This window comes from Hypomesus transpacificus, chromosome 12 (genome assembly GCF_021917145.1).
Source record: "Hypomesus transpacificus isolate Combined female chromosome 12, fHypTra1, whole genome shotgun sequence".
NCBI classification, from domain to species: Eukaryota; Metazoa; Chordata; class Actinopteri; order Osmeriformes; family Osmeridae; genus Hypomesus; species Hypomesus transpacificus.
In genome coordinates this window covers 4,795,927-4,823,392 of record NC_061071.1, presented here as the reverse complement: position 1 = coordinate 4,823,392, position 27,466 = coordinate 4,795,927, and the positions used below count along the sequence as shown (strand labels likewise).

The 27,466-nt window shown below is 47.2% G+C and overlaps 1 protein-coding gene across 5 annotated transcripts; it reads right to left on the bottom strand.

Moving 5' to 3' along the window:
- Positions 1-9,804: 9,804 nt before the first annotated feature.
- On the bottom strand, positions 9,805-26,968 carry LOC124474750 (LIM domain only protein 7-like). Of its 5 annotated transcripts, none has more exons than XM_047031161.1 (30): positions 26,700-26,968; positions 26,422-26,509; positions 25,032-25,102; positions 24,797-24,866; positions 24,563-24,669; positions 23,530-23,560; positions 23,318-23,431; positions 22,894-23,065; positions 22,270-22,447; positions 19,330-19,359; positions 18,473-18,599; positions 18,088-18,230; positions 16,979-17,825; positions 16,086-16,412; positions 15,759-15,873; positions 14,634-14,795; positions 14,277-14,461; positions 14,077-14,134; positions 13,823-13,882; positions 13,536-13,571; positions 13,230-13,255; positions 13,040-13,147; positions 12,666-12,955; positions 12,176-12,223; positions 12,026-12,075; positions 11,738-11,927; positions 11,390-11,626; positions 10,995-11,103; positions 10,571-10,673; positions 9,805-10,494 (listed from the first exon to the last, which is right to left on the bottom strand). In XM_047031161.1, exons 2-30 carry the CDS (start codon positions 26,488-26,490, stop codon positions 10,472-10,474), a joined length of 4,086 nt encoding a protein of 1,361 aa, XP_046887117.1. In that variant the 5' UTR covers positions 26,491-26,509; positions 26,700-26,968; the 3' UTR covers positions 9,805-10,471. The 5 variants fall into 5 exon arrangements, with proteins under 5 accessions (XP_046887117.1, XP_046887118.1, XP_046887119.1 ...); XM_047031162.1 differs by having other exon boundaries at positions 14,304-14,461; XM_047031163.1 differs by lacking the exon at positions 13,536-13,571.
- Between the last annotated feature and the right edge of the window lie 498 nt (positions 26,969-27,466).

Genomic DNA, 27,466 nt, shown 5'->3' with positions numbered 1-27,466 from the left:
TTACATGGTTTGTTCTTAAAATGCGGAAGTAGTTGCAAGGATGGTATTCAGGCTGTTACCAGACCCATTTAATATATTCCCAAGAACATAACCAGTTGTCTATCTTCAATCTAACATGTTTGTGGCTAGGAATCAGGGAGCAGAGATGACCTTTACAGGGAAAGTGGCCATGTTTGCGAACATCCATAATGTCAGATTGAAAGGGAGTCTTTCTTCCGTAGAATTTTCAGCTGTCAGACATTATATTCTCACCAGCAAGAGACAACAGGCTTTGTTCAGGCATGAAGGAACACTGACTCCCTCTGCAAGGCACTGCTACCACACACACACACACTCAGAAACACTTCCACCTAAAAACACACACACTGCTTGTCAATCTTCCAGTTGGTGAACATTAAACTATCAAGGACCCGATAACATTTCTATTTACACTGGCAGTTGGGATTGAATACAAAAAGAAGTGTGTTTTGGACTGGTGTGTTTACGGACAGGAGACTGGGTATTTGTGTGTGTGAAAGAGTGTGAATGTGTGGTAAATGTAGACAGCTGGGAAATGTTGACAGTTGGGAAAAAAGAGCAATACGTGTCTGGGTTTGTTGTGGTATGCTACAGCCACTAACTAGGGTATAATTTGTTATGCAGACACACCTTATCTGGCATACATTTACATAAATGCATTATGCAAACATACACATGGACCACAAACACATTCTCCCCCCTAAATACCTGGCTAACATAGTCAAAACGTATTCACTCACGCAAATTCAAACATCAACACAAGCACACACACAAACACACCGTTTCAAGAGTCAGACCCCCTATCTGTCAGCTGATACTACCATCTGGACAGGAAAAGGAATACATGGACTTCCTCTCTCTCTCTGTGGTGTTGTCTGCAGATACATCTGTTGTCTGTTACTGTCTCCGGGACGGCTTCCCCTGCTCTCCCTCCATCTCTCCTCTACTCATCCTCTCTTCTCCTCTTCTCCCCTCTCTTTGCCTCTCCTCTCTTTGTCCCCTCCCGTTATCTTCCCTCTACTCATCCTCTCCTCTCACTCATTCCCTTCTCCTCTCCTCCCCTATCTTCATCTGTCCTGTACTTGTTCCCCCCTCACCTCTCCTCCACCTCCCTTCATTCCTCCACTACTCATATCCTCCTCACCGGCCCTCCATCTCTCCTTTACTCATCCCCTCCTCCTCTCTCCTGATCACATCCTCTCATTTTCTCACTGCTTCTACTCCTCTTCCTTCTTCTCTCTTTCTCCACTCCTCTGTGACCCAATACGCGTCCAGCCAGACATGCAATCCCCCATCTCTTAGATCTCCTTGTCCAAAGCAGGAACTGTCCCTTGTGTCACATCCTCCTAATCCAATCAGATGGTGTAGGGATCAGACAAAAGGGTTCTTGTTGTTCTGATGTCTGGATGGGAGACATTACAGTAATAAACCCTGTTCTTTGTTTGGTCTGCTTCCCTTTCAACTTTTACGACCGATATCAGGTGCAGCTAATATACTGTCCTTGTTTTTCCCCGAAAAACTTTCCACCAGCTACTTGGCATTCCTCTAGCTTTATGGTTTGTTACAGTCTTGAATAGTTGTTGTCTTTGTAAACATCATAACAGTGCTTCTTCAGTGAAGAGTGTCATAATGTCAAATGTCCATTTAGGGAAGACAACATAAAAGATCTCTGATGGCTTCCCTTAAAAAAGTCAGAGGCACTTTTTAGGTAAAAAGTTAAGCAATAGTCTAAATAGTGGTGCCTGAAACATGTTACAATACACACACATCTTAAATCATTTTTAGTATTTCATGGAAGCAACTGAATACAGTGTGTTAGCTTTTACCGGAGGTGTTGGCAGCAGAACAAAGCACACAATTTGTCCCTTTTTGTGGAAATGAAAAGAACATTCCCTCAATGTCCCCTGAGATATAATACAGCTTTGGCATTGACCAACCTAGACAATGTTGGGTCCAATAACAGGCACAGATTAAAGTGTATAGAAGCACAGCACACTTCACTAACCTACAGTGTGTACACCCACTCCCCCACTCTCTATCTGATTGGGCGGTCTTTGTGTCTGAAATTAATTCTGTAATCACCTGATCGTCACAGTAATCTCGACTCTGTGAGAGGAATAAGATCTCATAGCTCAGCTTCTGCTTTTGTGAGAAATACGTTTCCAGTGTTTCTATAGAAACCATAGCATTACAGAGCCTAATGAACATTGACTTTCCCGGATCAATGATTCAGCATGTACTCACTGTTGAGACAAGCACGGACTAAACAAACAAAATGACAGCTGGCAGGTACAATAGACCTCTCCACATTCTCCTACTGCCTGGGTGCAAGGTAAACATCAATGTAGGGAATGCTTTTGGTTGGCCATTCAACTGATTTACTGTAGACATGCCAAACTTGTGTGTATGCATTACTTGTGTGCGTTGTGTGCAGGGGAATAAAGGGGGTTGTGCAAGTGTGTGTGTTGGTAGAGATAGTGAATCTATGTCACAACATGTTGTGGCAGATGACAGGGAGAGGTGAGGTGAGTAGTGATTGAGGGAAGATATCTGGCAGCCCGTTGAATCCACCCCTGAGCCACGTAGGGACTTCCTGCAGCAACCAGACAGGCTGTGTTTCGATGAGCGATTCATTGATTGACTGTTTACATATAAGAGCGTGACCAGAAACTGGGATGTATGTGACATATTAAATATACATCTGCATTGAAATTGGACTGTGTGTGCCGGTTTGTTAATGAGTTTGATGGTGTGGAAACCCCACACCACTTAACCTGCTACAATGTGTTATTCAGTTCGGCCGTATCATTGGTTTTGCGACCCTCAAAGCTATAATCTCTGTGAGATGTTCTCTTTTCACTGTTCATGGGTCAGTTTAGCCACTCACACTCACTGATCATGGAGAAGATCAAGTGGAAACTTAAATGATTCTGGATCAGAATCTTAGGCTGTCTTCCTGCTTGTGCAGATAAGTGGTGTGTTTGCCAAGCTTAGCATCACTGTTGACTTAATCACCTCATCTTTGCCCAGCGTGTTGTTTCAGTTTGCCAGACAGTCAGAATTGTTGTGTTGCTTTGCACACACCTACTCACACATACACACACAAAGAGACACACACAAACACACAAAACACATGCTTGCACAAGACCATATATACACACACACACACACACCTCATTGCAAATCCTGTGGGCAAGAGTGGAAAGTAATTTCAGTTTCCTGTTAACCAATAAAACAGTTTGCTCTATTATATCATAACTCCACTCTTTACTGTAAACAGAGGAATAGAGAGATGGAGGAATGGAGCAAGGGATAGAGGGAGAGGTGAGGAAGATATGTGAAAATACAGTTTAAGTGTGGGCTGGCACTGTGGTCACCATGGGATGGGGGGCTGGGGGGGGGGGTGATGTCCTGAGGAGCCATTCTGACTTCCACTGATGTTGCACAGAATAATTCTGTATTCTGTGGAACACAGTGTGGGTCACAAAGACTTGTGACTGTCCGCCTGTTGCAACTTTCACACCAGAGGTCACAGTTTTTTTTTTTCATGCAACCTTCCTTAAACCCGAAGCGAGAACAGAACAGAGTAGAGCCAAACAGGAAGTGTGTGTGTGGAGGGGGTGTTGAGTTGTCACCATCTTCCCTTCACAAACTCTAACTGCAGACTCAGGGCTCCACCCACTGCCAGTCTAGTGCAGGAAGCTGTTGTAATATGTTTACTTCTTCCTGGTCTGATGAGTACAGCTAGGATTGACAATTTGGTGTTTGGGCAGTGGAAGACCAAGGTTCAGTACCTGCTAGGCTCGGTGTGATCAGGCTTATAAGTCCTCTGTAAAGAGAAGTGTACATCCTTGACCCTGGACAAATGGAGAGAGGAGAAGAGAGGGGGGGAGGTAGAGAGTGAGAAGGAGCAGGAGAGGAATAGAAAGAGAAAGGCTGGTCGAGAAAACAGGAAATTAAAGTAATAAAACCCTAACTGGTCAGACTAAACCCCTCGACATGCACAAAAACACACATAGACATGCACACACACACTCTTCTGCCCCAGCAACAGTGACAACAGTTAGAGCAATGCCCAGCCAATCGCCCTGGAGAAATGAACCTGTCTTTTAAAACGCCAGGTTCAGTGTCTAGCCATTTTGAAATATAGCTATATAATAACAGCTATCATCTCAGCTCCCCCTCTGCTAAAAAAATGCCAGGCTCGCCTATATTGTCTCTGATATTCTCCAGTCTCCTTTTTAATAACCCCAACTCCACTCCAGGAATCTCTCTCTCTCTGTTTCCCATCTACAGAGGAGAGAGAAAGGAAGAAGGAGGGTGAAAGAGGTTCATACGGTATATTTGTAGAGATACAAATCTATCTTTACAACTATGAGTTTTACCTTTCCTCTTTCTCTCCCTCCCATCTTGTTCTGTATGCTGCAGTAAATCAGTCAGACCGAGGAGACTGTGTAAATGTCTCCGGTTGCTGCCAGTGAGCATACCGGGGCCCAGTGGTACACCGGCACTGCTCCCGGTGAGCCAGCTGAGCCCCGTTAAAGCACCGGTAAAGGCCACCGGCATCTATCAGCCACAGGGAACAAAGGACGGGCGCTCAGCAGAGGAGGAGAAGAGACAGGGAGGAGAGGAAGAGAGGCAGGAGGACAGGGGTTATCCTCCACTCCCACTGAGCTAGATTGAGGTTGTTGTCCTCCTCAGTCTTCTCCTCCTCTCTTCTTCTCTTTCCTCTTCTCTTTGTCCTCTGCTCTCCTCCCCCGTGTTCTTCTCTGCCTCTCTTCAAAATGATGCTTTAAATGCCAAGAAACTAGGCTTCAAAAAATGACAAACTTAGAAAGAAAGAGCACAAAGGAATCATAATTAGACCAAAAATTACAATACTGATACGCAGAGTTTTTGTATACAAGAGACTTGTCTCTTGCGGAGGTCAAGAGGTCATGAAGTGGGCCTCTCACAGTCCGCATATAGATATGGAACGCATTATGTCCAGACTCTCTGCATACAGTAAGAAGGAAACATGTATAAACAGGACTTCCATGAGTTATGATGTTATCACCTGTTAACCTTTTCTACTGTACCTAATTGATGACTATGCTTGGCCATGTAAGGAAATGTTCTGTGTACACGATATTTGAACTATCCATTGTATATAAGGACGGTTCTGAACCATGTGCCAAACCCATCTGACCACTCTGCCGTGGAAAGGTCACATGATCCGAGCAGCTCCTTCCAATGAAGTGAGCTCTTTTTAATAGTCGTGCATTTTTCCGGCCAGCCTTCTGACAGATCTCATCTTATCAAATACTAATTAAAAAAATGGTAAAGGTAAGTGATATATGTTCTTACTTTTGTCTTTTTAGCTCAGAATCGTGCAGTAGCTTGAAATTTAGCACTTTAAACATTGCATATAATGTCACTCACTTTCTTATGACCACAGTGTATGTGTGTGTGTGTGCTCTTGTGTTGCTGTTGGAGCACATTATGCGTTTGCCGATCAATCTATTCATTGAGTCAGATGGTTACACCCCACTCTGTCGTCCATTAGACAGCCTGATATTTGGTTGGTGTTTTTTTTGTGGGGGGGGTTCGATACAAAGCCTCTTTACATCCATTTTAAATAAGTAATCTTCCTTGGATTCATTCCTGGAGAGTCAACTACTTCAAAAAGAAAAGAGATTTGTGTTTTTTTCTGTTTCAGCTTCAGGGAATGGAAGAAAGTGGGGTTACATGGGGCTAGAGAGAGATGAAAGGAGAAGAGAAAGAGATGAAGAAAGAAAAGAGAGAGCGTGAGAGAGATGAGACAAAGAGAAAGAGAGAAGGAGTTAGAGTGAGAGAGGCATGGAAAGAAAGAAAGAGAGATCAAATTAGCGAGTGGAGATGCAGTATCACCATATACCTGAAACTGTCTGTCTGCCTGTCTGTCTGTCTGTTTGGTCCAACTATTTGTCCATCTGTCCAACAGTTTGCCTGTCTTTCTGTCTCCATGGTTGGCTGGCTATACATCTGTCTGTTTGTCCATATTTCTGTCCTTGTGGTCTGGAGTTTGTCTCCCAGCAGTGACAGCAGCATTCCAGAGTACAGACATTCTCCAGACGCCTCCCGCTTCTTCCTTCCTGGTTCCTGTGTCACGCCGATAAGATTCCCCTCATTTCTCAGCCAATCACTGAACCAGGACCGCGCCTGCCGGTCACCACGGTGATGAGCGAGTCAGGCACAGAGACAGACAGATGGACAGTCATATCTCCATGGCAATCAGTGACGTAGGTTCTCTTGACGACCATGAAGATGTTTCTTTCCACTCAGAGCTTTCCAATACACCAATTAATCAATTGAAAAAGGGCTTGGTGTACAAAGGCAGAGTGAAAAGGCCTTGCTAAAGAGATGGGGGCTGGACTGTGCGAGTGGAGAAGGTTAGGACATTGCACTTTGGCGCTGCTCAACCTCTTACCACTGATCATTTGTGTTGTCTGTGAACTAAACTCGATTATCTACAAAAAATGTATGAATACATTTTCTCCAGTGAATCTATTTCCACCCCCTCCATATACACATGGTATGCACACACATGTACACTCCCACACACGCATGCATGAACACTTGCACACACACACATGCATGTGCGCATGCACGGGCACACACGCACACACTGTAAACAACAGGTGTGAGACTGAACTTATTCCTTGAGCTGAAACATTTAGTTTGAGGGAATCATTTGGATTGCAGCACATTCACACTTCCTGATTGGAATATTCACACCTGCCAATATAGAGACAGCTGTCTGACACGCTTGCCTGCCCCTCTGCTTGCCTGTTTACCAGTCTTTCTGCCTGTCCACCTGTCTGCCTGCCTGTTTACCTCTCTGTCCGCCTACCTGTCTCCTGTACCTATCTGTCTGTCTATGTTTTCCACTCTCTGTGTCTGCCTGTTTGCTTATCTACCTGCCCGCCTGCTTGTTTGCCTGTGTATCTGCCTGCTTGATTGTCTATTTGCCAGCTTGTAAATCTGCATATCTGTCTGGTACTGCCCTATTGTCATCCTAGTCAACCTCTTGTCAATCTCTCCAGCAAAGGTCAGCATTCAAGTTAGTTAGATGGACTCTTTAGGGATGGGTACAAGAGTGATTCATTCTCACCTGCCCCTGACCCCCACCATCACCACACTGACAGTCTCCTTGACAACAGCCTTTGAGTGGGCACCAACCAAGCACTAACCTCCTGCAGCCGCAGTGGCAACCTACGAATCCCTTGCCTCATAGTTCCAACGGTAATCAGGAACACCATGAGAATCAGTAGAACCAGTACAATAACCCTGTACTCTGTCAATACAATTCTGAGATCTATGATCTATTCTATGGAAAAGCTACAAAAACTCTCTGCCATTTCAGTTTAATGTTCAGCAGATATTAGAAAAAAAAACGTGTTTTATGTGAAAAACCCAAACTCAACCAATGAAAAAAAAAAAGGCTTATCATTAGTCAACCATTCCAGAAATCCACTCGTAAATGCCTACATAACTTTCATTCTCTTTTCCACTGTTTATCCATCCCCTCTTCTTTCATCTCACCAGCTGGTTGAAGTCAGAATTCTAAATCCTTGCCAAATATTCTCAAAGAGAACCAGACAGAGTAAAAAAAGGGGCCACAGCGAAAGACAGGGAGAAACAGGGCAAAAAGAGAAAGAGTCTGCTGTTGATCAGATCTGGACTCAGCCTCCGAGTTAAACTGGGTCATCCATCTGTCAGAACAGTTAGATTATCTGACAGCATCGCTGGATGGAATAGCCATTTAAATCAACTCTTCCTATTCTCTCTCCATCTCCTCTCGTCTTTCTCTCTCTGACCCCATTTCTCCCGTCTCTCCCTTTATCCTAACTCTCTGAATTTCCCTAAAACCTAAACATCATGTTCTCTGCACAAACTCTTTCTTGATCTCCCTAGGGTAATTCATCCCCATCTTCCCATGTTTTTTCTCTCTATTCCTTCTCTCACTTTTTTTTTAAGTATGTATAATACAGCCGTCCATCTCTCAACTGCTCCCAACAGGCCAGTCATGTATGGGGTCACAGCAGGGACAAAAAGGCAATCTGATTTACCATGTCACTATGTGACTTATCTCTTCTGTTCTCCTCCAGCCTCTGGGCCTCTCTCTCCTCTCCTGTATTTCTTTCAGCCGCAATCACATTCAACGTTTAACATTTCCAACCATTGGGCCAAGAGCCACAGGAACTCAAAATGTTTAACATTTTAATCTGGCCCTCTTATTGGTCCAGAGAGAATCACTGTCTCTTCTCACTCACTCCAGAGACCATTAAACCAGAGGTTAGAAGTCAAGAGGTCAAGCTATTGTCCAATGGGAAAAGAGTGGAATGTTGGATAGAGTGAACCAATTTAATTATATGTGTAAACATCTTTATATGTGTAAACATCTCAGCTGCCGTAAACAGTTGAGAGAAGTAGGAGACATTATTCTTCGTAAAACATGTCTTAAAGAGAGAGATAAGTATTGTGGATGTATTTTTCCACATGCAGTCATTCAAAACAAATCCCATGAGGGTATACACACATTCAGTGTTTTCACTCCCCTATAAAAATAGCTTACACATGGTCAATGCTTTGTATATGACCCCAGCATACAGGAAGTCACTAGAATCAAATGAGGAAGGTCCAGGGTTAACCAAACTCATATAGGAAATGTAATCCTAGTACCATTAATAATGCGTCTGATGGATTACCCATCTGGGAAATGTAGTCCCAAAGCCACTGTACATCCAGGAAGTACATCTGATGGCTCATGGACTTCTCTGTCAGTCAATGAGGAAATCACATCCAACCAACAAACACCATTCTGCTAGATTGCCAGTTTCCATCTGAATGTCCGGATTGTTTTAGAACAAACAGTTCAGCATTCTGCATGAAACCACTCCAGTTTGCCTAATGTGGTTTCATAACACACTGAGATTTTAATGCCTTAATTTAAGGAGGTTGGTCTTGCTGAAATAAAAATCTATTTTGCTAGATGAATACAGCTGTCGGTATAAACTCTCTATTCAGTCAGTTTATCTCCTGCTGAAGAAACAGGCACATATTTAAACAACGAAACAGCCACTAGAGAATAGAAAAGAAGGACTTGAATACTGCTGTTTGCTGTCTTTCTATTGTCAACATGCCACCAGAGCTTGTTTTTGTTCATACAGGCACTAATAATGTTACATTATGTTTGTGCAAACAGTTGGATAAACATTACAGTTTGTCTACCCATTTTTACAGTTATATCCTGTATAAACAAAACACAGCAGAGAGCACACACACACACTAATGGTAGCACATGGTAGCAGAACGCTTGATCCCTCACGAGTCCCCATTTCCCATGCCCTCTCATGTGTACGGAAGGCTTTCTGTGTAAGGGGTATGTGCGTCTCTTTCTATAAGGGGGTCTCTAGTATAAACAGAAAATGAAAATAACTAGACAGAAATTGAGACTAAAATACCACCCTCTTAAGACACCATCTGTATGTTGTTGTTGTAAGACTTTTGGACTTCTTACCACAATGTCAAATACTGTGTTCAAATTTAGAGGTGGACATGAAAACCTTCTTTGAAATGTTGCCACCTGCTGACAGAAGCTGACACCTACACTTTTACTAAACTCACAATTATTAATTCTTTTTTTATATGCAAATCCATTTGTATTTCCTATAGAGTAGTAGCAGTGGATGCACTACCACAACTTGTCAGGCAGTACAGCTTTTAATAGAGGCTACAAGTACAAACTCATGTTAAGTAATTTTTATTTACAAACAATACATTTTATGTCAGTTTCTTTATTAAAATGCCGTTGTTTCCACTGAGCCCCCGTATTTGCCACAAAGTGCCCCTGGTATGGTAGCCAGTGCAGACTTTTATTTTAGACTTTTTAGACTTATATTACCAAAACATGGTTTTCACCAGATGTGTCTAACTATTACTGTATAACACAGGTATTTCAAAAAGAAAACACATACTCTCCTTCGAATAAAGAACATTTCTAAAAAGCTGACAAGATGGAAAAAGAGAATACAACGAAAAAAATTAAGGTTTGCGCACACAGACATTTAGCATGTGATCATAATAATTTTGTATATATTAATTTCAGTCAAACAATTTAGAAGTGTATTTAATCACTGTGAAAAAAAACGTGTTGTATAACCCGTTTAATTTCTTACTGCGTAGCCCTTTCTCCCCTACAGTTCGGTCTTTAAAGACTGAAGGACAATTAAATAGAAACCCCTGTTTCTGTTAATGATATAGAATTTAGACGACATGCTATTCTCAGACCTCTGAAGAACTAGCAGACAGAAGGACGTATTTGTGGTGGTTCTGTGGTCATTGTATACTCGTGGGAGTGGTCGTGGTTAGCCTCTGCAAGGTTGTCCTCGAGAGGGCCGTTTCTTCCTCGATGTGTTGCAATGCATGCTGGTCACAGGAAGGCGGGGGGTCCAACTGAAAGGGAAAAACTAGAGTGACTGAGAGAGAGGCAGCTAAAGAAAGGCAGAGATAGACAAAGAGCCTTATTCACCTCTGAGCCTGAGGTAACAGCGGTCACAGTAGGGCTTGCGGTCTCTGATCCTGACCTGGGCTCCGTCCTCTGACTGTCCGAGAGGATGCCTGCAGTCCACACACTGGGGAGACAACATGTGGTCAGTGAGAGGATTAAACGTCCAGCCACACAGCCCAAAGCCGACCAGAGACCCTGCTAGTTGAACAACAGTGCCCTAGCCCGTCAGGAAGGGGAGGGGGGCGGGGAGGGACACACTGGAGAAGAAAAGATGGATATGTGCGGGAACAATGGAGGGGGGGGGGGGTCCCAAAAAAGGTGCACAGGAGTGGAAGTGTCTGCTGAGGCAGTGGAAGAAAAGAGTGGTTTAACCGAACGAGGCCAACACCCAGTAAGTACTCAGGCCCAGCCCCCGGCTCCAGGCCCTGAGACCCAGGCCCCTCACCTGAAAGCAAGCCAGGTGGAAGCAGAGTGCCAGGGCCTCGATGACCATGGCTGCCCCCCTGCCCAGTGACCGCTCACACATACAGCATGCCAGACTGCCACTCACCAACCTGCAGCCAAGGAGGCACACGTACGAGGAGGAGGGGGGGGGGGGGGGGGGGGGGGGGACACAGGAAATATCGTGCACACGTCGTATACCTTTTACTTACACACACACACAGGTGTGACGGCTGTAATCTCTGCAGGAATTAGTGGTTGTTAAGAAGGGGATGTACTCTATATACCCTCCACTGCACTGGTGAACATACACCAATGCACACACGCACACACACAGGAAAAGATGGAACAGAAACCGACAACCTTAGCAGCACAACTTGTGCTCTGATTGGCCCATACCTGGCAGCAGGCTGAATGCTGGGTTGTGATTGGCTATGGGGCTCCTCTCCAGGGGTGGGGGAGGTGCTGGGGGGGCGGGACCAGGGGGGGTGATGCTCTGATGACCCCGCCCCCAGACTGTAGCGGGAGGCAGATATCCTACTGGGTGTGGAGTAGCCAGCAGCTGAGTGTGGGCGGTTCTGATTGACCGTGGAGGAGATGGGAGTGGTGATGTCCAAGTCGTCCAGGGACTCGTATCTATGGAGACAGGAACAGCTCTTAAAAACTCATACCAGTTCACCCCCCTTCCTCCTCCACTTTTTTACCCCCCCCCCCCCTCCACACACACGCCTTCCCCAATCTCCCTACCTCCTCATGGGTGTCCCTACATAGATGGGTTCCTTGTAGATGCTGTTGCTGCTGCGCTGGCGGATCCAGCTATTGTCTGTGAGCAGCTGGGTCCTCTTCCTCATTTCCTCCAGGATGCGCTGCCTGTCCTGGTCCACGTGGGACGCCCCCCCCTGGCTGCACCTCTTTCGCCGCTCCTCCTGCCCTGCTCCTGCCAACCACCAAACACAGGCCAGCACTCAGGGGGGGGAATCCAATGAGGAGTTAAGGTGAGTTATGAGATGCGAGCGCAATTAGGGTTCCTCTGACCTTTTGTCTCCTGCTTATGAAGGTCATCCAACACTGGGGTGGACTTGGTCCTGAAACATTCCACACACACAGGAGAGAATTCACCAGTGGTTACAAAGAGCAGAGACAATCAACACAAACTGGTTCCCCAGACTCAGCAGAGAGACTGACCTGTCAGCAGCAGACAGCTTGGTGAAGCCATAGGAGGAGCCCCCTGACCTAGGGCGAGATAGTCAGGGGGGAGGGAGATAGTCAGGGGTGAGGGAAATAGGCAAGGGTGAGGGAGATAGGCAAGGGGGAGGGAGATAGGCAAGGGAGAGAGGGAGATGGACAGGGAGAGAGGGAAGGAGAGAGGACAGGGAGAGAGGGAAGGAGATAGGGATAGACAGGGAGAGAGGGATAGGGAGAGGGAGGGCCAGAAGAAAGGAGAGAGGCAAGGAAGGTGCAAGACAGGGCAAGAAGAGAGGCAGGAAAGGAGAGGGGCGAGGAGAGATGGAGGCAGAGCAGGAAGAGAGTCAGGGAGCGAGAGAGGCAAAGCACTTTACAAAACTCAAGGCAACGAGTAAACTCAATACGTGTACACTATAATATTCAAATAACAACACAAAGTAAAGCGGTTCAAAGCTTTTCGGACAGTTCAGTACTAGCTCCTCATCCTCACCAGTTATGCTGCTCACACAGTCCATCTCTCTCTTCTCCCTGCTTCTCTGGCTCTGACTTTGCCTCTTTCCACACATGTTCCTTTTGGACCTGGTCCAACTCTGTATTATTCTTGTGATTGGTCACACCATTGGTAGAGGGCGTGGGCTGGCTCAGATATGATTGGGAGATAGGCGCAGAGCCGGTTGTCCCTTTGGTCTGTTCTGGCTTCCTGTAGACCTCCCCACCTGCTTCTTGTTGAGCTTGATTCCACTCTGCCTCCATCCTCTCCTGGTCACGCCTGTACTTCTCCTACAAAACACACACACGAGAGTCAGGTGGTCACAAACAGCATTTTTATGTAGACGTGACTGTTTTGACAGGGGGAGGCCCGACCTGTAGGAGGCGCTCCTGCTCCTCCTGCCACCTCTCCTGTCTCCTGCGCTCCTCCTCTGGGTCCCAGGACCAGCTGCAGGGCATGGGGCTGATGGAGGGCACTTGCAGCTGGGGCCGGGGGTCATATTCACATTACTACACACACATGCACACATTTCTCGAAGAGATGTCTGCCTCTCGTTTGACTTACGTCTGATATAGCGGACTCCGAGCCCCCTGAAAGAGAGAGAGAGAGGAGCGCATGATTGACAGAAAAAAAAAAACATAAATACAAACCGATTTGGCGCGAGCAGTACGAATTTCCTCTTGTGTGTTTAAAAAAAATTAAGTCACTTGTGATGGACCATTTCTCAGTCAAAAGAAAGCACTGCACACCAATCGCAGTTGGGATATGACCCAGCCAGCACCAGCAAAGCTGCTCTCTGTGTAGTGCCTTATTTTCTTGATCACTGCATGCATGCATGCGCGCACACTCACACACACAGTAAATGATTACCACAGAGGTAGACCCAGGAGCTGACCCCAGATGACCCTGAAGGGAAAGGTTACACATCTCAGATAGACAGCAGACCAACATAATTCAACCAGGATTGTGGAGCTATAGCTGTGTGGAGAAAACGGTTTGATTTCGGATTGGACCTGCTAATTTTATGAACCCGTATCTGGATTATTATTCCACATACCCGGCCGTTTCTAAATTACAATGATCTGGCAAACTCGGAAGCAGCGGCGTGCCCCAGTACCAAGCCGGGAAACACTGCACCTGAGTTCACGCAGTTTTACCTTTCTGCTTAAAGAACTCTGCTCTCCTCTTCCTGTTTCTCAGAGTAATACGGTTCACCTCTAGATGAAGGAAGGAAGAGACGCGTCAGTGGAAATGGAGGGAGAGAGGAAGAGAAGGAGAAGGGTAGGTAGAGAGGGAAGGAGGTCGAGCTACAGATGAAAGGAGTGTCAGAAGGAAAAGAAGGTTGTCCGAAGACAGTAAGTTACCCTGTGAAGCGTCTGAATGTTACGTTCCTTTTATGGTCTGTAGTTACCTCGGCTACTGATGGGGACTGGGTCTTCATGGACATTCTTGACTTTAGATGCCGCCTCCTGGAATGAAGAGTGTAAACATAAGGAACGTGGAATGCAGAGACCCTGGAACACGAACCATATGGAACTTTCTACACGTGGAAACTCCGCCTGGGGATCCACGGTAAGATGTTTCTCTAATAACTGATCATCTAATACTCACGTCCCCTGAAGCAGGACTTCCACTGACCTGGATGGGTTTGGTCATAGCTGCTGTCTTGGAGACGTCAGCATCTTCTGACTGCTCATTTGCACACTGGTTGGGGCGACCAATCAGAGTGGGTGCTCCCGATGTCAGGTTGACGGTCTTATGACAGCTCTGATGCTGCGAGGCACCACTGGCCCAGTCTGGACCACAATACAGCACAACAGGACCGAGAAAACATCATCTCTGATTGACTGATCAACTCATTGGCTCAATTGGCGTTAGAACATGTTTCTATATCGGCTAGAGGAATCCGACGGCTGCGACATTCTAACGATAACGAGAACATGAAGCTCTGGTCAACGGCTCTCTCACCGTTGTTGCCGTAGCGACGTACGTCCATGGTGAGGCTACCAGTCTGCATGGCGGAGCTCATGGTGCCCTTCCACTGCTTGTAGCTCATCTGTGCCACCTTGTGCCCGCCCACCGCCACTATCTCATCACCCACTTGCAGTTGGCACTGCTCGGCAGGGCTACCTGAGGAAGGGAGTCAGATGGCTGAGCGGTTAGGGAATCGGGCTAGTAATCAGAAGGTTGCAGGTTCGATTCCCGTCCACGTCCTTGGGCAAGGGACTTCACCCTACTTGCCTTGGGGGGAATCTCCCTGAACTTACTGTAAGTTGCTCTGGATAAGGGCGTCTGCTAAATGACTAAATGTAATGGATAAGCGCGTCTGTTAAATGACTAAATGTAATTGTAATGTAAATGTAAGGGGCAACGTCACGGAGAGAGACGAGAGGTCAAGAAAAGGTCACTCCCGACACTGCAGACCAGATCCTTGACCCCAGTTTTAGTCAGAGATCTAGTGGGAGGTAGTCTGGTGTTGAGTGTGATGTGCCCTGGGAAGACACACTTCTCACATCTCCCTCGTCAAACATTCATGAACCTCTCATGCTTCGTGGCCACACACCTTCGCAGGACACACACAGGCAGACTCAAACATGCCCCACTGACACATGCTCAGAAACATAGGTAGTGACAGCACTCCCTTTGGAACATTTGCAGGGGGGGGTTCAGGGGAAGGGGCAGTGCCCCTGTGACAACAAGCTTGGACCCTTTGTAGACCCCCTAAATGTAAAGTATGAAATCATAAACGTGGTCTTTTGCCTGTTGATGCCCGCAATGCAGTGAAGGAAACGATATGACAACAATAATGAACCTCTACCACTAGTCAGGCACAGAGTTTAGACTCACTGTTCAACAGGTCACAAACAGTATGACTTGCATAACCTAAATTACTCTTTGAACAGTAGGAGCAACAAAACAATATCACACGTATGCCTTTAAATACCCTCTAATACTTTGCAAACCAACTGAATTCAATGGATTTCTAATCGAATAAGTAAACTCTCCAAGTCACCATCTTTGATCTCTGGATGAGGAGAAGAAAGCGTTCACTCTGTCACAGGCCTGGGGGTTGAGAGGAGGGGTCCAACTCACCTGGATGGACCAGTTGAACGTGCGCTCCTGTAGAGTCCCACTGTGTCTGGAAACCAAAGTCAGGTCTGCTGTTGGGTTTCAGGCTCAAGCTTACTCTCATGTCACTGTGACGACGCTGGGAGACACACACACACGCCGATCTGGTATCCTGTGCTTCCTGCCGGTAACTAAAACCCTCTGACATGATGATGGTCTAGGATGAGGTGAGAATCACACCAAAAAAAAACATCCAGACATTCTTATCTCTCTCTCCCTCAGGCATACGCTCTCTCATACATCTTTGGCATGTCAACGCCATCAATGAAGCCACACACCCCCCCCCCTCACCTGTGGAATGTGGGGCCTGTGTCCAGGTCTGGGGGTGTCTGGGCAAGGGAGAGCAGCATGACCACCACGTGTCTGGGTCTGGAAGTGGGTCTGGGGGTGAGCTTGGGCCTGGACGGGGCTCTGTGCTTCAGTACATGACACTTTGGCCTGAAGGGAGGCCAAAGTTCTTCTCTCCTCCTCTTCATACTTTCCATCTTCCTCGCTGTTGCTTCTCTGATTGTCGGCCGGCCAGGATTGACTTTGAGCCTGTCTGAGGGAGGAGGGGCTAGTCGGGGTTGGTGGTTGGTCTTTCTCTGCATTGAAAGTGACCGACTTACGGTTGACTACCTGCACGAAAAGAAGGAAAGGTTAAATCTCTTGAACAAAAGTGTTTGTGTGAGTGTGTGTGTGTGTGTTTGGCAGCGGTCACCATGAGCATGTTAAATTATTCATTAGAGATGCAAGGTGAGCAGAGAACACTGGGTAACACAGGCCCTTGCACAAGCGCACACACACAGTGTGCATAGTATTTAATGGGCCAATCAAATGTGGATAACTGACGGAAGCCAGGTAGGTAAGTAGTTAGTGTTCACAGAAGTGGCCACTGTGAAGGTCCAGTGTTGTGGAAGTCAGCTGAGGTCACGCGTTAAGCTATTTAGGCTTCAAAACACAACATACACACGCTAAATTTAAGGGAGTCAGATGGCTGAGTGGTAGGGAATCGGGCTACTAATCAGAAGGTCAATTTCCGGCTGTGCTAATTGACGTTATGTCCTTGGGCAAGGCACTTCACACTATTTGCCTCGGGGAATGTCCCTGTACTTACTGTAAGTCGCTCTGGATAAGAGTGTTTGCTAAATGACAATGTAAATGTAAAAATGTCTCAAACACACACACACACACACCTCACTCACCTTGAAGAGCCTGGGTAAGGTGGACACTAAAGAGGACTTGGTTCCGAAAGGCCTTGGTGTGACAACCACAGAGAGACGGCAGCTACCCTCTGACCTTCTAAACCCCCGGGGGAGAGTGGCAGATACTCTGGCCCCACCAAGATTGCCCTTGGCAGCCCCGGACCCCCTTGACCAGGACCCGGTCCTGGAGCTGTATCTGTACAGGCCGGCATCTGGCTCAGCCATGCCCCGTTCAGGCTGCTTATCCATGGGATGGTGGCCATTGAGCCTAGCCTCTTCCCAGGGTCTGGATCCACCCTGGGGTGGGTGGTTTTGGAGATGGAGGTTTGGTACATAGTCCCTAGTGGTGAGGTCCACTGACACAAGCAGCTGGGTATCAGCTGGGGGGTCCATGGTGGAGAACGACGACTGTGGGACAGCATGGTTGGCAGGGGTTGAACTGGTCCCATTGGAGAGCTTGGTTGTGGTTCTGGTCTGTTCTGGGAGAGCAGGTCCGCTCCAACCCGGCACAGATGTGCTCCTGTCCACCACTAGAGCCCGGTCCTGTTCCACAGTCAGGGAGGACAACTGGAAGTCCACAGCGGAAACGGGAGCTCCTCCAGCTCTGTCTGCTGCCAGGGAGACGGCGTGACTCCTCTCGTCCAGAGGAGAGGCCTCGGAGGGAAGCATGGTCGGGCTGGAAGGCCCCGGGGCCTGGAGGGTCAGGGGAGGGAAGGGGCTCTCGGTGGCGTAGCCACGGGACAGCACAGCTTGTGTCTGGGGTCTGAGCACAGCAGAGGGCTCCTGGCCTGTGGGGGAATCGAGGGGAGAGGAGGAGGAAGCTTGACGGCGTGAAGGCTGCTGGTCCCTGGAGGATGGAAGGATGAAAGGAAAAGGGAGGAGTAGGAGGAAAGATAAGAAAGGAGAGGGGAGGAAGGGGGATGGGGGTCAGATTACGGTGCTATCATCATGCATGAACGACAGCAGCAGGTACTCAGTCTGGGTTGAGACACACACGCACACAAAGATAAGGTGTCAAACAAGCCTGGTAGTGAAGTCACGATCACACTGAAGATGAATTAAGTATTTTTAATGCATTGGAGTTTATGTCATGCGAGTGTGTATCACACCTTTTCTCCTGCAGTCCGCCTAGTGACCTTGTGTCTGTGGGGCCACTCCCATTTGCCAGCTCACCAGTCACCTCCCTCTCCTGTACCTTCCTGCGCAGGTCAGAGGTGGTGCTCCTGCGACGATTCTTCCACTTGGTCAGATCCTAACACACAAACACAACCACACACCAGTACACAAAGCCATTGATTACCTTATGGCTTAACAGCTAAGTAAAATGGAACTTAGTAAGTATATTACTGGAATATAGTAAGTATTATAATATTCAAGAGTAGAAAAGATACAGTAGAGTACAGTTTGATAGAGTAGAGAAGAGTACAGTAGAGTAGGGTGCAGTAGAGTAGGGTGCAGTAGAGTAGGGTGCAGTAGAGTAGGGTTGGGCCTCACATCCTGCCACTTTGCCTCGCTGTCCTTCACTCTGATATCTGCTGCCATGTCAACATGCCCCTCGGACCCCTGGCGAACAGGCTGCTGGGTCCACTGCCTCACGACAATGTCACTCAGAGACTTGCTCCTGATTAGGTGAGGAGAGACTGATCACTACCATAACATTGGTTATCTGGTTATAGGGCGACTTGCTGATCACACATGGCAGTGTTATGACAGGCGAGGGCCCCCTTTATCTTAACTGTACCGTCATTATGATGGATTGAAAAATGCATGGAGAAACATCGCCCTCTTCTGGTCAGGTCATGACAAACACTGAAGTCAAACATGCTGTAAACAGCACAGCAAGCATAGGCATTGACACACAGCAACAATACCTTTAGATAAGTGAGCTGGCTGCAGTAGACATGAGATGAACAGCAGACATTATCATCAACATGACGGCAAGAACATAAAAGCACGGTACACAGCAGGGCCACATAGCATTTATACTTGCAGCATCACATCAGGCTGGGAGGGAGAGCAAGCAGCAAGCTGGGTCACAAGCCAGCCAGAGTGACTGGGGAGGGGGAGCCATGTAGGCTTAAGGCAGGGCACTATTCTTTTCCCCCCCCCCCCCCCACACACACACACAGAGAGTCAGAGGCAAAAAGTACACCATTCCCAACCATACACTTACAGATGCATTCCAGGTAATTATGCAACAAACATCAACACATTTCATATTGATTTGCTGTTGAAAACGACTTCTGGCAATCTTGTCCTGAAGACTGGAAAACAACCAAGCAACCACAACCATGCAGCAGCCATCACATTCAGGGAAAGGGTGGCGGGGGGTATAGGCAATGTCAACTTACCATATCCAACCAGGGTTGACCTGGGGGGGCCTACAGAACCAGAAAAACCAACCCAAAGTGTCACTGAATTACATATATCTAATAATGAAACCAAAATAACTGTCAATAGCACTAACAACGATTGAAAGAACCAGAGTCCAGAACTTTCCCTCATGCAGATGCCAACACATTTGAAAACAGAATTGTCCCAGACATATTGTTCCTGACAGAACAGTGTGGTTGACGCGTGATGACCCTGATCACACAATGGTGTGATCCGACATAAATCAGTCTTCTCCATCTCTGTCCCACACACACACACACACACACACACACACACACACACACACACACACACACACACACACACACACACACACACACACACACACACACTCATTACACAAACAGCTATTTCTTATGACAAGTATTTTATTAGCAGATTCAGTTATACAGATGCTTTGGTCCATCCTTAGCAAACACACAGCATGTTGCAGTATTTCGAGGTCTCTTTCGCACAGTGGTACACAGCGAAGTGAGCCTGCTCTAGAAGTGCGTATGTCATGTTAGTCTCAGTAGAACTATAGAAGAACAAGCATCTCTTTGTCAAGAAGCCCGAGGTATTTCAATAGCAGATAAACACGTGTGGAACCAAGAAGAGGCTGGAGATAAGGTTAATGACACACACAGAGAGAACAGATCTACAGGGAGAGAGCTGCATCTAGTTTGCATGATTCACAGAAACACAGCACAGGCTAGAGATTGTGACAGTACACAAAAGGTAGTTCAGGTGTGGTGTGGGAGGGTGGAGGAAGCAATGGAGGGGGGGTGGGACACAGGAGAGCTGAGCCAGGGGGTGATGTCACCATCATAGGAGCCCAAAATCTTCCTGCTAGAGACAGGGAGGTAGGGAAGTAGGAGAGAAAGAGAGTGAGAATGAATGGAAAGAAAGAAAGACAGAGAGAAAGACGGAAAGAAAGAAAATAAGTTACCACATGAGGGGAAACGCTAAAGAAAAAGGTGATGGGATCCCCAACTTCTCTCATCTCCAGCCTCCCCAACACTCTCAGCCCCCAAGCCCCATCGGAACCTCAGGCTCGGCCAAAGGCCATGGTGTACCTGGGTCTCCTATGAGACAGCAAGCCTAAATCTTCAGCCCCAAGTCCAGCCAACCAACAAAACTGCCATGAGGCCCTACAGGGTCTTCTCTGAGAAGCCCGCCTCCAACCCTTACCACCACCCAACTCTAGCTGAGAGCACTGCAACCCCAATGCCAAATAACTTCAAGTCAGCCCTATGCTCCAGTTCCCAAACTTCAAATCCAGCTACCCTGGAGCCAACTCCTTAACCCACGATATGCCGCCTTCCCCACCCAGGCCTAACCTGAGGCCAACCATCTTGCGGTACCAGGGTCTCCTCTGGGAGCCCAGCTTGATGCGGCCCACCCGAGTCTCCTCTTCGGGGGTCCAGTACTGGGGCAGGAAGCGGTCGAAGGCTGGGTTGCTGGAGGTCTGGTGCAGGCTTTGCTCCACCCTCCTGGTGTACAGGTCATCTAGGACGGGGTCCGCCTCCCCCAGCTCCCCTTCGGAGTCTTCGTCCTCGGAGTCTCTCTCACAGAGAGCCCGTAGGAGGATCTCCTCGTCCAAGGTTCGGTCCGTGTCGGAGCGTGGCGTGGGGATACATGACGGTGAGGGGGAGGGGCTTCTGCCCCGGAGACAGGTACACACCATACTTGGAGTCAAGCGCTATTTGCGATAAGCTACTTGAGGTGTGCTTGATTTCAATTACCCAGTGCAAAGAAACCTATGAAACGGTTCCAGAGTGCAACCTCTGTAAAGTAAATCAAATACACCTCAAATACTCCTAGGCAACGTAATCACCACACACACACACAGTGCAGTTCCAATCAGTGGCCACAGTAGCGTTAATGATGTAGACGGATCAAGCTTTCTCCTCTCTTTTACATAACAGGGTTAGCTCCAGCGGGGTAAGTAGGTCATCAACACTGCAGAGCATCAAAAACACTGACCTCCAGTCTGAACTGGTAGAGACCAAGGTTCGTCTGAGGGGGATCGTGACCTTCGCCCACCTCTGAGGGCTCTCCAAGGTCAACCGTCTGCCCCGCGCACTCATGGGAATACCAAAGTTTGTGGGAGGGGCGGGAGTGGGGAAGTGAAACCTGCGGCTGGCCCAATCATCAGTCACCAGGTCTGGTTCCGGCCTATCAGCATTGTCAGAGTCACTGTCGCTATGGTAATCATAAGCCCATTGGAGGAACTCGTTGACAGGTGGGAACTGCGAAAGGGGCTGGCTCAAAGGGGCATGGTCCTGTCTGGGTTTTGGTCAAGGTGGAAACAATCAGCAATCGGAATCTAAAACAACTAGTTCATGTGTACATTCTTAATGGTCAGGTTTTTTGTGTACAAGCAACAAGGCATTATGACAAATAAATATATATAGAAATGCCAAATCTGCAGAGAAAAAAAATTCTGCTACGTATCTCACCATGTAAGTAAGTCACAGCAAAGCCACAGCACATTTCATCACACCAACATGCTGAATACTGATGCTCACACGATGCCCTGGTAGCCTAGAGTCCAGCTGAGCCAAGCTAAGCTACAGAGCTGTTCAGTAACAACTATACTGGGAGAGAGACAGGGCCCCAAGATCCAGCACTTTCCATCATCACAAACAAGTTCAAAAGTAACTTGCTTGCTGTCCAGCATAGCATAAAAATACAAACTATGCGAGAGCATTTTCAGCTTCCTTAAAAAGTATGTACAACCTCTGATCTTTAAATACCTTGACGATTTGTAATTATATATGAAGCTTATACAGACGTATTATGGTTTCTGTACAATTATTTAAGCTTCTAGAACAATATTGTGCCTCAAGCTGGGATGTGTAAAAGCCAATGCCAGGCTGTGCTGGGAAAGTGTAAAGCTAGCAGGGTGACCATACCTGATGAGAGGGCTGGGGGGGGCCGCCCCCGCCGCTCTCCGGTCCTCCTCCTGCCCCAGCCGCTTCCTGCGCAGGGGTGCTGGGATGTACCCCCGATCTCGCTGGGCCACTGGGTCAGTGGGTCTGGGGATGCTCTCCATCCTGAAGCCCTGTTCTGCTCCTGCTTCGCTCCCACAACCTGGAGAGAAGGGAGTGGGGTGGAGAGACAAGGGCAGAGGCCCAGTGAGTAAGAGGGCAGGGAGAAAGAGAGAGAAGACGAAGGGATGAAGGGAGACTGAAAAGTAAAAGAGATCAGCATAACGGAATGAAGAACAAAAGGCAACAGGAAGAGAACCTGCAGAGATCCAGAGGAGGAGTGTGACGCACCCTGCCCCAGGGCCCAGTTCCAGTCCAGGGCCCATCCCTCCACACCCCCCTCTTACCCTCCACACCCCCATGTGGAACACGCCGGAATGTCTCACTGACGAAAGCGGAGCATGCAGGGCAAGGGTGCGTTCAGAAAAAAACACATTCTGGGTATGTCAGATGGCTAAAAGAGCATAGGCAGGACCAAGAGTGTTGCGGTGAAAGGTATCAGGGTTCCTGGGTACCGAGGTGCGTTCAGGAGACATTGGGCGTTCTCACCCTGACTGCTGGCCCTGGTGGTGCATGTCTCCAGGGAGTCCAGGCCATCCAAAGACTCTTCCCTCCAGTAGGCTGGATGTGGGAGCTGCTCCTTTTCTGGATACCAGGCCTCACTGTAACCACTGTCCCTCAAACCTGCCCCCACCCTGGGACCTGACGATTCCTCCAGAGCCTGAGGAGGAAGGCAGGAGAGAGGGAGGGAGAGAGAGAGAGACAGAGAGAGAGAGAGAGAGAGAGAGGGACAAAACGGAAAGACTGTAGATCAAGTGAACTGAATAGAAAATGACTGTTGAGGGTAGAGGATTGAGAGCAATCCTGGACTGACAGCTATGACAAAGCTACATACATACATACAGTATGCCAGCCGTACACGGATGCTGTGATTGGACAGAGCCATGACAGAACTACATACAGTTGGACATACCTTGGACAGAGCAATGCCCAGCAGGCCCTCGAAGGCCCTGAGGTTGAGTTGAGGCCCACTGTAGCAGGGGTCCACCTGGGCCTTCCTACCAAGCCAATAGATTGTGATCAGAACCTAAGAGAGAGAGGGGGAAGGAGGAAAAGGTGTAAGGATGTCATCTGAACATATGCATAGTTTCACGTAGCACAGAAACACAGAACAAAAGTGCTCACGTTCTTTAACCTTCTGTTGCTTTCGTCACGTCTGAAAGAAAGAGAAAGAGAGGGATGTTAGGAACTGCACACTTCTCATCGTGGCTCGGTTAAGATATAGCATACTGAGGCACAGACTGGTACCACACACTCGAATGTCAACATGAGTGTGTAAATAGCAGTCAGCAACCAAAGTCTCTCTCTCACACACCAACACACACACCAGGTAGTAGGGCTGCACGGTTATGGCCAAAATGATAATCACGATTATATTGATAAATATTGATCACATAGGCTAATTATACCATGCAGTTTGTCAGTGATAAAGTAAGCAAACAGTGCTTGATCGGCCATGACTGATGTCAACGCAGCAAACCAAGAGAGGCAGGAATGTCTGACTTTAAGGAACAGTTCATAATTCCTCCCCGACTGCAAGCGACAACTCTCGCTGGTCATTTCATGCAGGCGCAGCCAATGTTGAACACACCTATTGGTTTATGGAGCGCTAGATTGGCTTTGCAAAAAAAATTATGCATTTTAAATATCGCTCGATCACGCAAATTTGATTGTGGGAAGCCACAATTGTGATTACAATTTGATTAATTGTGCAGCCCTACCAGGTAGTCTTCCTATAAATAACCTTCCCAATCCCAACTCTCCTTGCTTTGACATCCTCCCAGTTCAGTAGGTAGTGAAGTTACCAGGCTGAACCCCAAAACTATGGTCCAACTGTTCTTAGTGACTTAGCATGTGTACTGTGAACAATATCTATTGTGCGTCTGGGCTCTGGTTACTGTATATAGTTATAAAGGGAACGAGGTGTGTGTGCATGTGCCTGCCTGTTCTAGGTTTCGTTTTTCTGTTTGGTTAAGTCACAAGATGACCTGTGTTTGAGTTTTCAGTTACATTTGCAAAACCACAGACTCACTTGGCATGGAAATCCAAATGACTGATGATAAATGTACACAGGACAAGTGGGATCTCCCGTTGTTATTAATACTGGGTCAAAGGGAGAATGCTGTGTGTGTGTGTGTGTGTGTGTGTGTGTGTATACCGAAGGTTGACACGAGTGGACAGGTCCTGCAGGTCACCAGGATGAAACAGCTGAGCCTCGTTCAGACCAAGTTTCCCACAAGCCCTCAGAAACACGTTGACATTGTCCTGCAAGGAGGAGGATAGGTTTAGATCAGTCATGCAGAAAAAAATCAGCCTGTCAGGAAACCACAGCAGAGCTGACTTCCTGGCAGACACAGGTACTCTGTGAGCTTGCACACAAACACATACTTACCAGTCCAGCAATGGGAGTAGACAGTCTGTTAACTCTCTTTATGACCCCAGGTTTCAACTGGTTGATCAGACTGAGAAATCAGAGAGGTGTAAAGAGACAGTATGTTGTGTTTGTTATTAGTAGTTTGGCTTTAAGATATTATGTTTTTGTTTGCTAAGTAAGGGTAAAATACTTGGGCAGCACGTCACTACACCTGCTTTAGTGTCCCTAGTATCAGGTCTGGTATAGTACTCACTCGCAGAGCAGGACCCCATCTTCTAGTGCACAGCGGAAGTTACTACTTCTAAATGATTTGTGTGTCACTTCCTGTGGAGACAGGAAAATGACATTCATAGTTGTCTGCTCCAATCAGATCCCAATTCTAACACCCTCTATTGGGTCCATCAGCCCCAGACACCTGGCTAACAATGTTAGACCCGACCCTCACTATAATGACCTCCAATTAGCATACCATCTCGTCTTTCACAGGAACACACAAACCATAGTGTCCACAGAAACATGGACACACACTATTGACTTCTACAGGAATAGACGCTCCTACTATTCCTTCCTTCATCCATCCATTCCTTCATCCAATGTTAACTGGAGTACGGGAGAGAAAGATAATTTGGGGGGGGAACAGCTAGTTAAGAGAGCATGACATGGGCCGGGTGCCAACCGGAATGCCAGGTCTTGGTAGGTTAACTTTGCACTGGGGTTCCATAACAGCCAGGGGTACTAATGACGCCGAAAGCGGCTTCCTGATTGAGGGCGATTCACACGGTCAGCTGAGCAGGTACGTGACGGGGTCACTTCAGTAACCAAGAGGAGGGACACATGGGGGGGTTGAGCAGGCCCCCATTGTTCATTCATAGTGAGGTGGACCAGTGTGTGTGTAGGGGGGTGGGGGGGCTAGAGAGAATGTGGGGTGAAAGGGGATGGGTCCCTCATCAGTGCGCTCCTCTCATTCTTTGATCTTCCCCTAGTCTCACAATTTACCTCTCCCCTTATCACTGGCTCACCCTAATTAGACCCCTTGCACAACTTGCATACACTCTCTGTGTTCTCTGTGAGGTTGTAATGCAGCTTTGCCCCTCCCCTTTGTCCACCAGAATAGTGCTACCAACTACCCCAGCTCTGAGAAGGCAATGAACAGCAGCCAATTCATAACTGAACGACTATGCAAAACAGAGTTTTCATGCTAGCATGCCGAAAAACACAGGAGGCCTACAGGACTTGTTTATCTGAGCTCATTTGCTAATGCAAAAAGTGCTTGTATCAGTACATAAGCTGTAAAACTAAGCAAACGCTTACTTTATTGGCACTACCAGCCATTTAAGTATTATCATGTTCTCAAAACACCCTTACCACATTGTTTGCCTGTGATGATGTAAGGGCTATCAAGTATAGCATGGACTCACTACAGCCAAGTGTGTGTGTGTGTGTGTGTGTGTGTGTGTGGGGGGGGGGGGTAAAATAATGTGTTTGCTACAAAAACTGTCCAATTTATTACCGACTTAACTGGCTGACTAAACATGTTCTGGACTGTGTCAATTAGTAAAAAGGTTAATAAGAAGGAATCAGGCAAAGTCTTTGGAATAGAGCAGCAAATCGTTTAGAATAGTAGATGTTGTAACGAGACTGACCTCCAGCCACCGCTGCGCCTCGCTGTAGGCATCTTCGCAGCTTACGGTGGTGTGCTCACGCCACTCCATCAGAAATCTGCCAAGGTGCCTGAAAGACAAACAAAATGAGTCGTTAAATAACGACTTAAAACATAGTATACTGCTGGTGATGTGATGAATGGTTTACCGGATAACTACACGGCCTCTCCACGCATTAACCCCTCTACAAACAATGTTGCCAACACAACGGCAAAAATGATTATGGCAGGCTATTATTCTCAACAAATGACACAGCTCACCTGTAACTGCAAGGTTCACCGGGAAAACTTTAGGAAATAAAACGTTCGTGCTCGCCCGTTAAAGCTTTCCCGTTAATTGACAGGTTTAACTCAACCACCTTTCGGTAACCAACTACTATATGATGCTCAACAAACTCCCTTCTTGGGTCTTGTGGGCGTTTCCGCTCCGCGAAGCACAAGACCGCTCTTCAGCCGCAATGTTCTCTTGTTTTGTGTCCCAATTTGAGGTGTAGGTTTCTCTTCCTGTTTAATTTAGTTTCCATGTGTTAATGCTTCACTTTCGTTTTCATAGTTAATCTCGTTGACAGACAGGTGACTTCAGTTAATTGTTTGCTTCATCACTTTTTGGTTTCATGAAAAGTGAATAATTTTTTGCTCTATTAATATTTCCAGCAGATGGCGCCACAGACCGTCAGAGTTCTCACGTTCATTGGCTAATCTCACTTCAAGGGTCTTGAGTGTCTTTATCAGCACAGACTGCACAGCCCACCACCTAGTTTACTTTACGTTATATTACTCATTACATAGCTTAGTTACTTGCATGGCAATTACACAGCTGAACTTCAAAATCTAGTTGGCATAATAAGAAAATGATAACATTGTTTTAGATGATGATCACGTTTTCTTTAGCCTACATGTTCCACGTACACAGTCTGCCTCGCTTCACAATAGTTTACATCTTGGAATAAATGAATGACCTCTAAATACATGTGGAAAGCGCAAAACTATTTTACAGCATTGCATAGCACAAAGGAATACAAAAGTTA

What these genes read in the sequence shown, in the direction of transcription:
- LOC124474750 (XM_047031161.1), bottom strand. Translation starts at nt 26,490, where the DNA reads ATGGAGTGGCGTGAGCACACCACCGTAAGCTGCGAAGATGCCTACAGC. An exon ending in CGGAGTCCGCTATATCAGAC is followed by an intron (nt 13,148 to 13,229) that starts GTAAGTCAAACG and finishes CCCCGGCCCCAG; the next exon opens with CTGCAAGTGCCCTCCATCAG. An exon ending in AAGCTGTCTGCTGCTGACAG is followed by an intron (nt 12,076 to 12,175) that starts GTCAGTCTCTCT and finishes GGAATGTTTCAG; the next exon opens with GACCAAGTCCACCCCAGTGT.